General features: G+C 47.3%; 4 protein-coding genes across 4 annotated transcripts; 2 read left to right on the top strand and 2 right to left on the bottom strand.

The window, feature by feature from the left end:
* Positions 1 to 468: 468 nt before the first annotated feature.
* On the bottom strand, positions 469 to 1,218 carry PADG_11525 (uncharacterized protein; the record flags this gene model as incomplete). The annotated part of the gene is made up of 2 exons (XM_010760684.1): positions 469 to 837; positions 1,150 to 1,218. 2 exons carry the CDS (start codon positions 1,216 to 1,218, stop codon positions 469 to 471), a joined length of 438 nt encoding a protein of 145 aa, XP_010758986.1.
* Positions 1,219 to 1,311: 93 nt separating this feature from the next.
* On the bottom strand, positions 1,312 to 2,109 carry PADG_11524 (uncharacterized protein; the record flags this gene model as incomplete). The annotated part of the gene is made up of 2 exons (XM_010760683.1): positions 1,312 to 1,988; positions 2,067 to 2,109. 2 exons carry the CDS (start codon positions 2,107 to 2,109, stop codon positions 1,312 to 1,314), a joined length of 720 nt encoding a protein of 239 aa, XP_010758985.1.
* Positions 2,110 to 6,496: 4,387 nt separating this feature from the next.
* On the top strand, positions 6,497 to 7,073 carry PADG_02977 (uncharacterized protein; the record flags this gene model as incomplete). Its single annotated transcript, XM_010760368.1, has 3 exons — positions 6,497 to 6,526; positions 6,622 to 6,788; positions 6,905 to 7,073. 3 exons carry the CDS (start codon positions 6,497 to 6,499, stop codon positions 7,071 to 7,073), a joined length of 366 nt encoding a protein of 121 aa, XP_010758670.1.
* A 3,254-nt stretch (positions 7,074 to 10,327) lies between these two features.
* On the top strand, positions 10,328 to 11,872 carry PADG_02976 (uncharacterized protein; the record flags this gene model as incomplete). The annotated part of the gene is made up of 3 exons (XM_010759918.1): positions 10,328 to 11,365; positions 11,437 to 11,502; positions 11,654 to 11,872. The coding sequence occupies 3 exons, from the start codon at positions 10,328 to 10,330 to the stop codon at positions 11,870 to 11,872; spliced, it is 1,323 nt and encodes a 440-aa protein (XP_010758220.1).
* Between the last annotated feature and the right edge of the window lie 334 nt (positions 11,873 to 12,206).

The following is a 12,206-nucleotide window of genomic DNA, read 5'->3' as shown; positions in this document are numbered from 1 at the left end:
AAAGTGCATGAAATCCTGCACTTGATATCCTATACGGGTACACTCAGTTCTGATGGCAATTAAAACATTTGATAAATGCCTGAACATCTAGATCCCTTTGACTTCGCTGTCATTCCAATCAACTCCTCAAATAGTCGAGTTCTCCAGACTGCAGTGCCTCTGTGAGAAGTTATCCTTGATGACAGACCATAGAGCACAAGCAGACAAATGGAGAATCTCGAGGCATTGTGAAATGAGATTTAGCCTGTGAGGTGATTGCAGACCACATATAGTTGTAAAGCTAGATATTTCTTTCTGACGAAACCCGTCGCATAATCATCGGGGAACTTTTGTTTTTCTTCCAGAACATCATCGGTTTCAGATTGCTTCGCTGCAAGGAGGATATCTACTTCTTTCCACATTGGGTAGTTTGTAGAAACAGTCAGTAAAATATGCTTCTTGATGCACCCCACTTGGTCCCTAAATTCGCTAAGGATCTTTACTATCGCAGGCGTCCTTCACTTTAAACGAAGGTAGTTTGCCAGATCCGCTCTGACTTCTTCGGTGGTCTCTCATTCGTCCGACCTCGGGCTGAAGGCGCGTGATCTCCAGCTTCATGTGAGTTTCTTCACTCACTTGAGTCATCAATGGCCAGAGCCTTGACCGCTTGGAACCACCCAGATTGTCTGACATCTCTAAGCCTTCAACGGGGTCTTCAAAGTCGTCATTTGACAACTGATTCGTTCTCTTAGCGGTTCGTTGCGGGAGATGTAAGGATCCGTTATCATGTATCTCAGGTGTTTGCTGAGCCTGCCCCCTAGGTGGTACGTATTCCCTCGAATAAATCAGGCATTCTACCTGATATGAGATTGACTATGGATTCCAAGTATCCAAAAGAGCATCTAGGCACGTTTAAACGATTCGTAGAGACGTTGTTAGCTCCCCTTATTCGCAGTTCCTTCCAATCGCTGGGCCAATAACCTCATGGGAGGAACAACGTTGTTGGTTGTTGTGTGAACTAGCTAGCCGAAATCTAAACTAGATAGATATATTGGGAGGCACAAATTAGGGTCGCCGGTAGCCGCGGTATCACCTAACAGTTTACTGTGCATTATGAAAGAAACTGATACTTACAAATTTCACCACTTTCGGAGTAATTACTCAACATACAGACATCGATTGGAGAGAACGGTTCAACAAATGCGGGCCGTTTTGCTCAATTCTCTTGAGAGTGGTCATTTTCACAAGTCTGCATGTCTTGTACGCCTGGATCGAAGTTCCTTGTTAACAAACTTTGCAAGCCTTCCATCTCGACCGCGGTTTTCTCCAATACTACCGTTTCCGCCTTGCGCCATTCTCGCCCAGCCCACGGTGGAAATCCACCAATACAACCAAGAACCACAATGACGTAAAGACCCCCATCAAAACAAAGCTCCTTGTCAGTGAGCCCTCTTCTATACTCGTACCAATACCCACGACCAGGAACCCGATGCCAGCATTAGCCATGCCCAAAAGTATTGCTCCCCTCCCTATCCATCTATGCATAACGCCACACAAGTTGCTCTTGTTATCCTCTACCCCAAGTTCAGAGCAGCGACTTTGTATAATACCCAGGGTAGGTTGGATTATTAGGATTGCGCCTATTGCAAGAGTCCCCAAGGCGACATGGGCGCGTAGCAGATTCCACAAGTGCACCTCCAATGCCAATCGGATCCCCAGTGCTGTTGCTGCTACCATCATAATTACGCCCACGATCTGGATCGGCAGGTGGAAATTAAGGGGTACGCGGAGTTTTAGCGGAAGGTGCAGGGACAACGCGCCCAGAGGGTAGATGATCATGAATACTAATGTCATGATTAATCCGTGTAGCTTCTGCCGCTTTTGAAAGTTGATGCATTGGACGAGAATGTTCGTTATGGTTGCTGTGCTGGTATCTGATTCTAGGGACTCCATATAATTCGAGTCGAAGGTATTTGTGTCTTCAATCCCGAGACCGGAAACCGCAGCTGCTACATAATGCTTCCATATTAGCAGGCAGAGGACGCCACTGTGGTTAAAGAGGGACGTTTATATGTTGGCTAACTTACCGTGCAACATGAGGCTGCCAATGGCTGACAGCGCTTTAGACATTGTCGTTTGATAATAATTCTGAAACAATTTACGCGTCGCACGACTATCTTCACAGGCAAGGTGCTAAAAGATTCGAATTGACAGGGAAAAGTCTTTTAAAAGGGACTTGGTATAAACTACTTCCTTTCATGGGCGGGAACCCACTGCTATTCTCAAGGAGACTGGTCTTCCGACATGGTCGCGAGGCAAATTTGTGGTGGTTTGATGACAATAGATCATCTAGTTGCTCGCTGACAACCCAGCGAACCCCAACGAACTAATCCATTTCACATACAATTTAGAAAATTTTCAACACTAACATCTCACTCAATTTCCTGAGTTTTTTAAATTCTTATATTTTTAAATTTTTGTTTGTAATTTATACTCTTCTATGTTGTGTGTATAATATATAATATATAGAATACTTAAATTTTCATTGACAAATCGAGTCCACAAATAACTAGGTTAACTAAAACAACTACAATACGTTATTTAACTATCATAAGGAAAAGTAAAGTACGTCAATTATTATTATTATTATTACTTATTTAACGCCTGGAGGCACGTGATCAGCTGACTAAGAATAGTCTGCCGTCGCGGCCACAGCACCTCCCTAAGGGTATCAGGCGTGCCAGCGCAGCAGCTAGTCTGCTGCCTGACATGTCTAGTCGGCCGAAGCCCTCTTGAGAGTCTATGTACAGAGTAGCCCCCGTCCTGGAGGTTCTGAATGGCGTAGTAGCCGAAGATTACGGGACTGAGGAAGCCAAGGGCTTCTAGGGTGGTGTGTAGGGGTGATGAGAAATGTATATAGGGAGCGTAGGAAAGAGAGAGGGGGAGGGAGAAGTCGGATGTTGAACAGGTTCTAGTAGCGGCGTTGGATGTCGATGAAGAAGCGGGTATTAGTGCACCAGGTAGAGAAGGTCGTAGCTCCTCTTACTGTGCTGAGAAGCCAGTCAATTGCTTCCTTTGGTCCTCGGCATGCTTCAGGGGTTTTAATTCGTTCAATGTTCCGGCCTTTCCAGCAAAAGAAGAAGTGCTCGGGGGTCTTATCTCGGCCGCAAGAGCAGGTGAGGAGTGCGTCGTCATGTGCCCATCCGTGATGGTAGGCTGCAAAGTCACCGTGGCCTGTTCTAGCTGCCAGCAAGTGGCCTAGGTTCCTTCGGGGGAGAGTGAGCTCAGGGGAGGGTCCTTTTGGCATTGGGATATTGAGGTCCTTGTATCGTGATGTGCTATTGGAGCTCCAGTATTGTTGCAGTGAGGCATTGAAGCGTTCTTTAGCATAGGATTTGGCCCGCGCCAGGGTCAGAGTGCGGCGAGTGCATTCCATTGTGCAGGCTGACTTGGCCGCAGCATCTGCGGCATCATTGCCTGGAATCCCAGCGTGGCCGGGGCACCATCGAACATAGACCCGTCTCGGGCCGGCTGGACCTGGGCCCTGTTTTGTCCAGGACCTGCGGAGTTCGTTGAACTTAGCAAAGGCGAGAAAAGATGTTCGTGTGGGCGTGTCTGTGTGGAGTCTTATTGCAGCCTCTTCATTGTCTAGAGCCACTATAATGTGCCGTGCGAACATAGAGAAGGGGTTCCGTAGTGCTGCCTCGAGACCGGCAACTGCTGCAAGCACTTCAGCATCAAAGACCTCGGCGGTGCGGCCCAGAGGCAGCTTACCAAGCTCCAGAGATTGATTTGTTCCTCGGTATAGACAGTAGCCTCCGCCTGAAACTCCTTGGCTGTCTTTGGAGCCATCAGTATATGTGATGAGATCAAGGGGGGATACAGCTTTCTGAAGCCAGTTTTGGAAAGCTGCTGGTCCTGCAGCTTGTCCCACAGCCCCAATTTCTAGTGCCTTTTGCTCTCTATTTGGTATGCCAGGATTGTCCCAAGGAGGCAAGGACCCTGAGCCGGGTGTGATGGCCGTCGTTTTAATGTTTCGTCTAATCCATTTAAAACGTGAGGTGTACCATCTTCGGCGTAGGGGATGTGACGGGTCGGCTGCAGCTACGCGAACGGCTAGTCGGTCATGTATTCTTTCTAGCCAGGCTTTGGCCGGGCCCCAGCTTGATTCGCGTAGGAGAACAGGGGTAGGCGTTGTGGCAAAGACAGGTAGAATGGCTCGAGCAGCGTTGTTGAAGGCTACCTGAATCTTGCCAATGGCTGCCTGAGAGGTTCGCTTTGAGAACCAGGTCTCAGCTCCATAAAACAGAGTGCTGAAGGCACAGCTTTGAGTTGCTTGTCTGAGCAAATGTGTTTGATTTCCGAATGAGGCTCCATTTAGTGATTTAACGTGTCCTGTAACAATTCTGGCTCGAGTGCACGCAAGGCGAATATGTTCTCTGAAGAGTAACTTTCTGTCAAAGAAAACCCCTAGCCATCTGGTGTAGTTATTGGGGGAAATTGTCTGTTCATTAAAGGAGATGGAGGGCTCCGAGTACTTGATCTTTTTATGAAAGTATTGAAGCTCCGTCTTGGCTGGGTCAAATGAGATTCCATTGTCAATACCCCATTCCAGGGTGTGGTTGAGAGAATTCTGAAGCTGACTTCCTACCCGCTCAAGGGAGCTTCCAGTCTCCAGGATTGCAATGTCGTCTGCGTACCCAAACCGGCCTTTGGTAAGCTGGAGGAGGGGTTCTACGTAGAGCAGAAAGAGAATTGGTGAGACCGGGGATCCCTGTGGAAGGCCACAGAGAATCTGAAACACCTTCGATTGAACGCCGTCTAGTTGAATCAAAGCTAGTCATTGATCGAGGAAAGACGCTACCCACTTTATCAGAACTGCCGGCCAGCCCTGTTCCTGTAGACGTCTTAGAAGCCGGCCTCGAAGGACTCCGTCGAAGGCCCCTTTGACATCTAGGGTGATCATGCCGGCCAGAAGGTGTTTGTCCCATGCCCCTTGTACGTCACAGGCTAGTGCAGTGGTGAGGTCTACTGCAGACCTCTGTTGAACAGCACTACACTGATCTTCTGCTAGAATGTGATGATGGAGAGTGAGATGGGACATTCGTCTAGCTATCAGACGCTCCAGCCCTTTGCCGAGGCAGGATAGCAGTGCGATTGGGCGGTAAGACTTTGGTAGAGAGTAATCTCTTTTCCCTGACTTTGGAATAATCACCACCTCAGCCTTCTTGAAGCTCTGGGGGTGGATTCCTTGATCTATACAGTGTTGAAAGAGTAGAACAATTCGATTGCCTATCACTGGCCATGCCTTTTGAAGAACCTTGGCTGTAATGCCATCCAGGCCAGGAGATGTGCTAAGTGTCTGGCAGGTGGCTCTGTAGACTTCCTGCTCTGTAAGGGGCATCCAGGGTATCTCTCTGCATGGGATTGTTGGTGTATGCTCTGGGATATCTTCCGCGTCAAGATGTCTGGCCAGAAGTGTCTCGCGCAGTAGAGAAGATTTGCCGGCACAAGATTGTTCTAGGTGTCCGTCGGGATGTCGTAAAGGAGGGGTGGGGTCTTGAGGTTGGTATTTATGCCATTTGACAATCTTGTAGACATCTGATAAGGAGGAAGCCTCCTCAATTCGCTGGTGATTCCATGCTCTCTTAGCTTTTCTAATTTCCGCCCGGAATGCCACTTGTTCTGATTGACAAGGGCTGTGTCTACGTGCTGCATGATATACTCTTCTGGCTATCTTGACTGCTGGGGTCCACCATGGGGCATGATGACTCTTGGGTCCTGGGGCGAGAGAGCAGGAGCCTTGTAGAGCCAGTTGGAGAGATTTCACGATGTCCGCCGCTTCCTCATTCACGTCCTCATAGACCGGTGAGGAGAAGGGAGTGAGTAGTTGCAAGAAGCGATCAGCATCGCAGGTCGCGAGGCTAAGCTTCTTCTCCTTAACCAATTGAGTCTGAGTCTGTGATAATTGAACTGTTGTGATAAGAGTTTCATGATCTGAGGTGCAGTGCAGTTCAGGAGCAATATGACAGATAGCTGAGTTGGCAGCACAGAAGACAAGGTCAAGTGTGCCTCCTTGTCTATGTGTAGGGGATTCAGCCGGGTTGAGAAGCTGGAGTTCAAGAGAGATTGCCCAGTTATACAGATTCTCTCCTGCTTGAGGATGCCTATCAGTTGTAGAGTCCCATGCTGTGTGTCTAATATTAAAGTCTCCTAATGCCATCCAGGGGATGGTCTCTGTGGTGGTAAAGTACGTCAATACAAGCGTTGCCAAGCTGAAAGCGACATACAAATCACGTGCTATGGAAATTCATCATGTGATCTACGATATTGTTACGGAAACCATTTTGCGAACAAGCCTCCTCGTAACTTTATCTGCAACTTCCGGTGTCTTTCAACATAATATTAGGAAGAAATCGATACTTGCATTCCATTATTCCGCCTCATTCAAATCCGATCTATTCTTTGAACACTCATATCTCCCGCTTTTCTCGCCCTCACGACCCCCTATTTCAAAATGTCCATACCTCCAGAAGCGCTTCAAAAGGTGAGCCGCAACTTAGTATCTTCTAATGCTGTCCATTCCTTCTATCAATGGCGGTTATTGTTCTGACACTCCTTGCTTTGTCTTTGGAAACATAGCTCGTTCAAGAAATTGAAACCCGCGCCATTGCTGCCCAACAACAAATCAACGTAGTTAAATCACAGATCTCGGGGAAACAGCGGGAACTACGCTTGCTGGAACTTACGTCGAGCGAGATTAGCCAGTTACCCAAGGAAACCAATGTATATGAAGGCGTTGGCAAAATGTATGGATTTACTTTTAGCTGGAATTCATCGTTCCCGACTTCCATTTTTCAGTTCCTCCTCCCGTGACGAGGAAAGAAAAAGACAGGGAAATATTTTGCTTACAAACTCCATTTAGGTTTGTCGCAAGCCCCATTACGACCGTGAATAAACGATTGTCGACCGAGACAAATGCGTTGAAGACAGACATCGCCGGTCTTGAGAAAAAGCTGCATTATTTGGAAACAACACATAAGAATAGCTGGCAGCACATTGACCAAATATTTCAGCCTGGTGGAAAGGCATGACGATGCGGTTGGACCTAAGTTAAAAGCTCTATATATCGTGCTATTCAAAAGTATGCCCATAATCCTCCACCTATGAATGAGCTTGGCGCCGGATGGGTTTAGGGCTGGCTTTAGAGTATATCTTGAACGGCTACCTGTCCATAGAAGCCGATTGGGGGCGACTATCCCTGCTTCCGTATCTTCGCGGTTGTTTAGGGGCAAACTCCGTAGCACATCGGTCAGATTCAGATAGAGTCCGTCATTTCGTTGGGTCACCTATGGATACATTGAGCTATCCTATCCAGGGACGGGTAACTGCGCTGCGAACCGTCGTTGATCTGGAACGGTTAGGCGGCATCTTGAGTCGTGGGAAGCATTGCGAACATTTATCTTGTGAGGAGTGGAGAACAGTTGTCAAAGCTTGATTCATTCTAAGCTTGCCGCAGACATACAGAGCATGGCCGTCGAAAACTTTACTGTTCATCCGATTCATAACTCGATAATCGCTATATCCACAACAACCGTGTTTTCCTCCTTTTCTAAAATACCCTATCCAACTCCAAGCATAAGCGTTTCATTACACCATATTTCCTACCCCTTAAGCCCACAGTAATGGCCCATTATTTGATGTAGTGCTAAACCTTCCCAAAGTTTCTTGTGTTGCAGATAAATAACGATACTGGATGATGCCTTGCTGTGGTTGACATGGATATTGTTGCAGGGATGGATATCAGACTATGGTATCAGACAGAGGATGGTGGTGGTAAGCGGGTGAAATGTTCTACACATCCAGGTGTCACTAGATATTGACATTGGGGTGAATATTTGCGCTTTCAGTTATGCAATTTTCATATATCGCGAGAGCGACCAAGCAGAGCAAAATGCAGGGCACCATCCTATGCCGAAAGTCGAATGCTTTATTATTTCTAGGCAAAGTCGGGCATCCATCCAACTGCACGGTATCTCGCAGTCAAAGCCTGGTTAGGTATATTAATAAGATCGCCTCTGACTTTGAGGAAACCAGCTGGATTGGGCTCTAAAAGGTCCTGTCAGGTATGTCACTCAAACGGGATCTGGAGCTTATGCTCAGGGGGCCAGTTACATCCGCTTTATGAGAGTGTATGTGTATGTTAATCATCTTAGTTTCATATATTCCCTTTTTTATCTAAGGAGCTCTTGATTTCCGTTTTCTCTTCAGACGGTTGTCGTTGGAAGTGTGGAGAGGAGAGATTTTGAGAATCAAGGGAATCGGAATTGGAATTGCTAGGCTTTTTTGGGCTGGCTACAAAATGGAGACATGAATTGTTGGTTTGAAAAATCATGGCAGAAGGACATTACATAGACAGCTATAACCAGATATATAGTAAGTCAACGTTCATGAAAATCAAGTATCTGCCTATGTGCCCGATGACTGGGACCAGAAGATGGGCAACTAAGAAGATCAGTGGTTCAGTCGAGTCAAACATACCAATCATTTGACATTCACCATCAAAACTGTAAAGCCGAGATTAAGCCAGGCTTCATCTCAATCTGCTGGTTTGCCTCCCATTCCCTTCTTCTTCTTCATCCACAGGACGGACTGTTGGAGTTGTTTGAGGACGCCCAACATCGCGATCAGATTGTAGTTAGAGAGGTGGCAATCAGGCACGGATAAGTTGATGGAGACATATGTGGCGAAGGACCGATTTTGCGGTGAGATATTGACTGTGGTGGATCCTATTATAATAAATAACATCCTGCTAACCTCTTCAAATGCCGAAAATACCACCAGAAAAGATTCCCGGCCGCAGCGTTTTCCAAGGTTATATCCCGCCATAGTTACCCTACGGAGTACGGAGTAGCGGTAGTTAGTTACCTATCTATCTAAGCCTATGGTTAAGTGTGGAGCAAGTCATAACTAGATGGTTTTCTGTTCATGAATGATTCGTGACTCTAAGCACACATGCAGTGTTTTCGACCAGAATCCTTCGTTCTTCATGCAAAGAAAATTGCCAACCTTCCTGCTGGTTAATACTGGGCTAACAGATAACTAGCTAAACTGATCTATTTACGCGGCCCCAAAGGCAGGAGTCCTGATCTGCCATCAGGCAGCCGTTCAGTGCGTGCTCGGAGGGAAGCAAGCAAAGGTATCAGCAGCACTAATTAACGGCCCCAGCGTGCGTCGTCGGCTCAAGATGGGCATCTCAGAGCTGAAGAGTTCCAACCTTGAAAGGTTCAGGCGCAGATCCAATCTGTGTCTGCCCGTGATACAGAGTGGCTTAAGTATGGCCAATTATATATTCCTGCCAATGCTGGGTCCCTGTCCCCGAGCCTCTATGATTCGACCTCTCTGGGGCTAAAAACAGGTCAACTGGTCGCTCAGGTGGCGCCGCCCTTTTCCCGCTGGGCCCTTAAATCGATGCATAACTAACCACGCAGTAAGCCTCAATTCACCGACGTTGGAGACGGTGCCCCGCCATTCGAAACTGGCCAGCGCCCTCCAAGGCTCCCACTTCATCTCCACTGGACCAGAGACAGTGTTATCGTGATACCGTTTGAATCCTCCCACAACGTTGGTCTTAGGAAAACATTCAGGAAATTCGGCTTGCTGCTGTTGGATTATTAGTTACTAGTGACTGGTCAAGGTCTCACCGACACTATCATTGAGCACTAACATCATCATCCAGCGGAAGTTCGTTCTCTTCTTTCTTCTAACATTCCACAACTCCCCACAATCAAATCTTCTATCATTCTTCGTGCTTGGGAAACCAGAAACATATCTCCCTTCTCTGATCATCAGTGCCTTCTTGATACCCAACTGCTGGTCATTTGGCTGGCTGCAGCCCAAGGATCTCCCGCGCTTCGGGTCGAAACAATTGATCCATCAAATCTCCGCATCAAGTCCAACACTAGCAAGAGACCACATAAATAAGGCATTTCTTCTAACTACCGACAACGTGAAACAAAGTAATCACATTTTCTGTGTGTTTTATTCGCCAACTTCTCTCCCCTTTCACGCATTTTTACCTGAGCGCTGCAGGACGCCTACCCAACCTCCCTACGGATATATTGCTCTCTTTGCCTGTCGTTTGCGTCACACTGTAAATCGACCGGCCAACTTTGAAATCAAAATTTCCTACAATATTGACGCTCAAACAATTTGGCGATACCTCCATCCTTAGCCTCTCTGTGTCTGGTGGAAGAAGAAGAAGCGGCCATTACTAGCGTCGACAAGTCTTATTAATTAATATCAACTCTGTTTCTTTTCACCTATTAAAGCAACAGAGTACCGCATCATGGCTCCCCCTCAGGTTTTCTTCGATAACTCATCATATTCCTCATCAGACGATGACTCGCTTCGTTTTCGACAACATATTAGGGTACGTCAACGTTCTCATTCACGTGCGCCCAAAATCGGGACCTTGGAGGTGCCAAAACATAGACGTGGACGTGCTTCGTCCGTGGGTCCTCATGGTAGAGAGAGCAACAACATATATATCGTTAACGACAATCGCTCCCCGAGTCGCGAGCGTTCCCATTCCCACGTCCGTGCCAGGCCAAGAGCATTCGTCGATGATGACGCCTTTCTAGGCATAGAAGACCAGATAGAGCAACTCCGCCACCATCGGCGACCACGATCCAAATCCCGTTCTCCTCACGTCGATTTCGAGGAGCAGCTCCGACTAGATAGGTTAAGGCTTGTGGAGCGGCGCGAGGAAGTTTTGCTGGAAGACCGGGCGAAGAAATTAGATGATCAGATAAAAGAGCTGCAGAAAGACCGAGAGAGGCGAATTCGGGATAGGGAACGGGAAGTGGAGCGTGAAAGAGAACGGATAAAGGATCGAACGGACCACAGGGGCGAACGCAAGGAACGCAGCACATCTCGCCGAGATTTAGAAACCGAAGTACAGATAGAAAGGTTACTCCAAATGCAACATGACCTAGAAACGCAAAGGTTCATTGACGACCAGCTTCTGGTGCGGCGCGCGCAAGCCAAGGAAGAAGAAGAAGCTGAAAAGGATCGTGAGAAGCGGATTCGCCAGAAGGTAGAGGCTGAACGAGCCAAACAGGAGGCCGACGAAAACAAGCGCAAAGAATACGAAGCTCAATTAAAGAAACAGGCGATCGAAGATTACCATAGAGCTGAAGCAGACAGGAAGAAAAGAGAAGAGAAAGAGAAAGAAAAAGCAGACAAAGAATTTGAAACCCGTGCTAGGGTGACGCTCGCAAAGGCCGGTTATACTAATGATCAGATTACGGCCATCCTCAAGGGAGAAGGGAAGTTGGTAGCGACCCCGATTGCTCGACCAACCCAAAAGCCAACATATATCAAGGTGTGTTAAACAACTAAGTCCGATATTCCCCAAGTATCAAAATGTGTCCATACTTACGAGACCATTTTAAGGTTTCCCACCACCATATTTCACCAGAAACACTAGATGCCTTCCAGATACCGTGGGAATGGGATGATGTGAGTATCCCCTTTATCCCCTACCTTGGCCCTCATTTTCTGTATCTTCTTCTGGCGTCCATTCATTCCTCCCCCGGCGTCAAAAACCCCAAAACACTTTAAACTACCACCAGCCATGAACGGATCAAATAGCTAATCAATGCACTCGCAGCGCGATGGGGGATTCATTCTTATTAAGCGCATGATTAGTGACGATGTGCAAGAGGATCTGTTCGAACATACCCGGAATCTACGAGACCGCCAAAAGCTACTGATTGCCCCTCCTTCCCCGCAACCACATGTAGGCGTCCGAGTCAGGGATCGGGATGAGATGTTTTTAGTTCGACCGTCGCGGAAGAAGTCACCACGGCGTAGTGCTTGGCTGTGGTAAATTTGTTGTATCATTCCGTATACCCCTCTGGCAGTTGCCCCCCCCCCCCCCCAAATTTTTTCTTTTCATTTCTTTTTTTTTTCATTTCAAATTTCTGTTTATAAATCCATGATTCGAGCATTATTGCTCAATTTTCAATCTATCTACGTACCAGATTCGCACTCTCAGTCTCCTGTTTACTGAAACGATTTTTCTTGTTTATGCTGTCTGTTCAAGCCTCTGACGAGTCATTTCTCCCCTTAACCATTGTTGAAGTGGATATGGTGCTTCTGCTGCTACAACATCGTTAACGGCAGCATAAGCGTCGAGCTGCACCGGGGCAATGTCTGTACCA

This window comes from Paracoccidioides brasiliensis, assembly GCF_000150735.1.
Source record: "Paracoccidioides brasiliensis Pb18 unplaced genomic scaffold supercont2.3, whole genome shotgun sequence".
Classification (NCBI taxonomy): Eukaryota; Fungi; Ascomycota; class Eurotiomycetes; order Onygenales; family Ajellomycetaceae; genus Paracoccidioides; species Paracoccidioides brasiliensis.
Note: the sequence above shows the minus strand (reverse complement) of the source record. Positions and strands in the feature narration are given on the sequence as shown.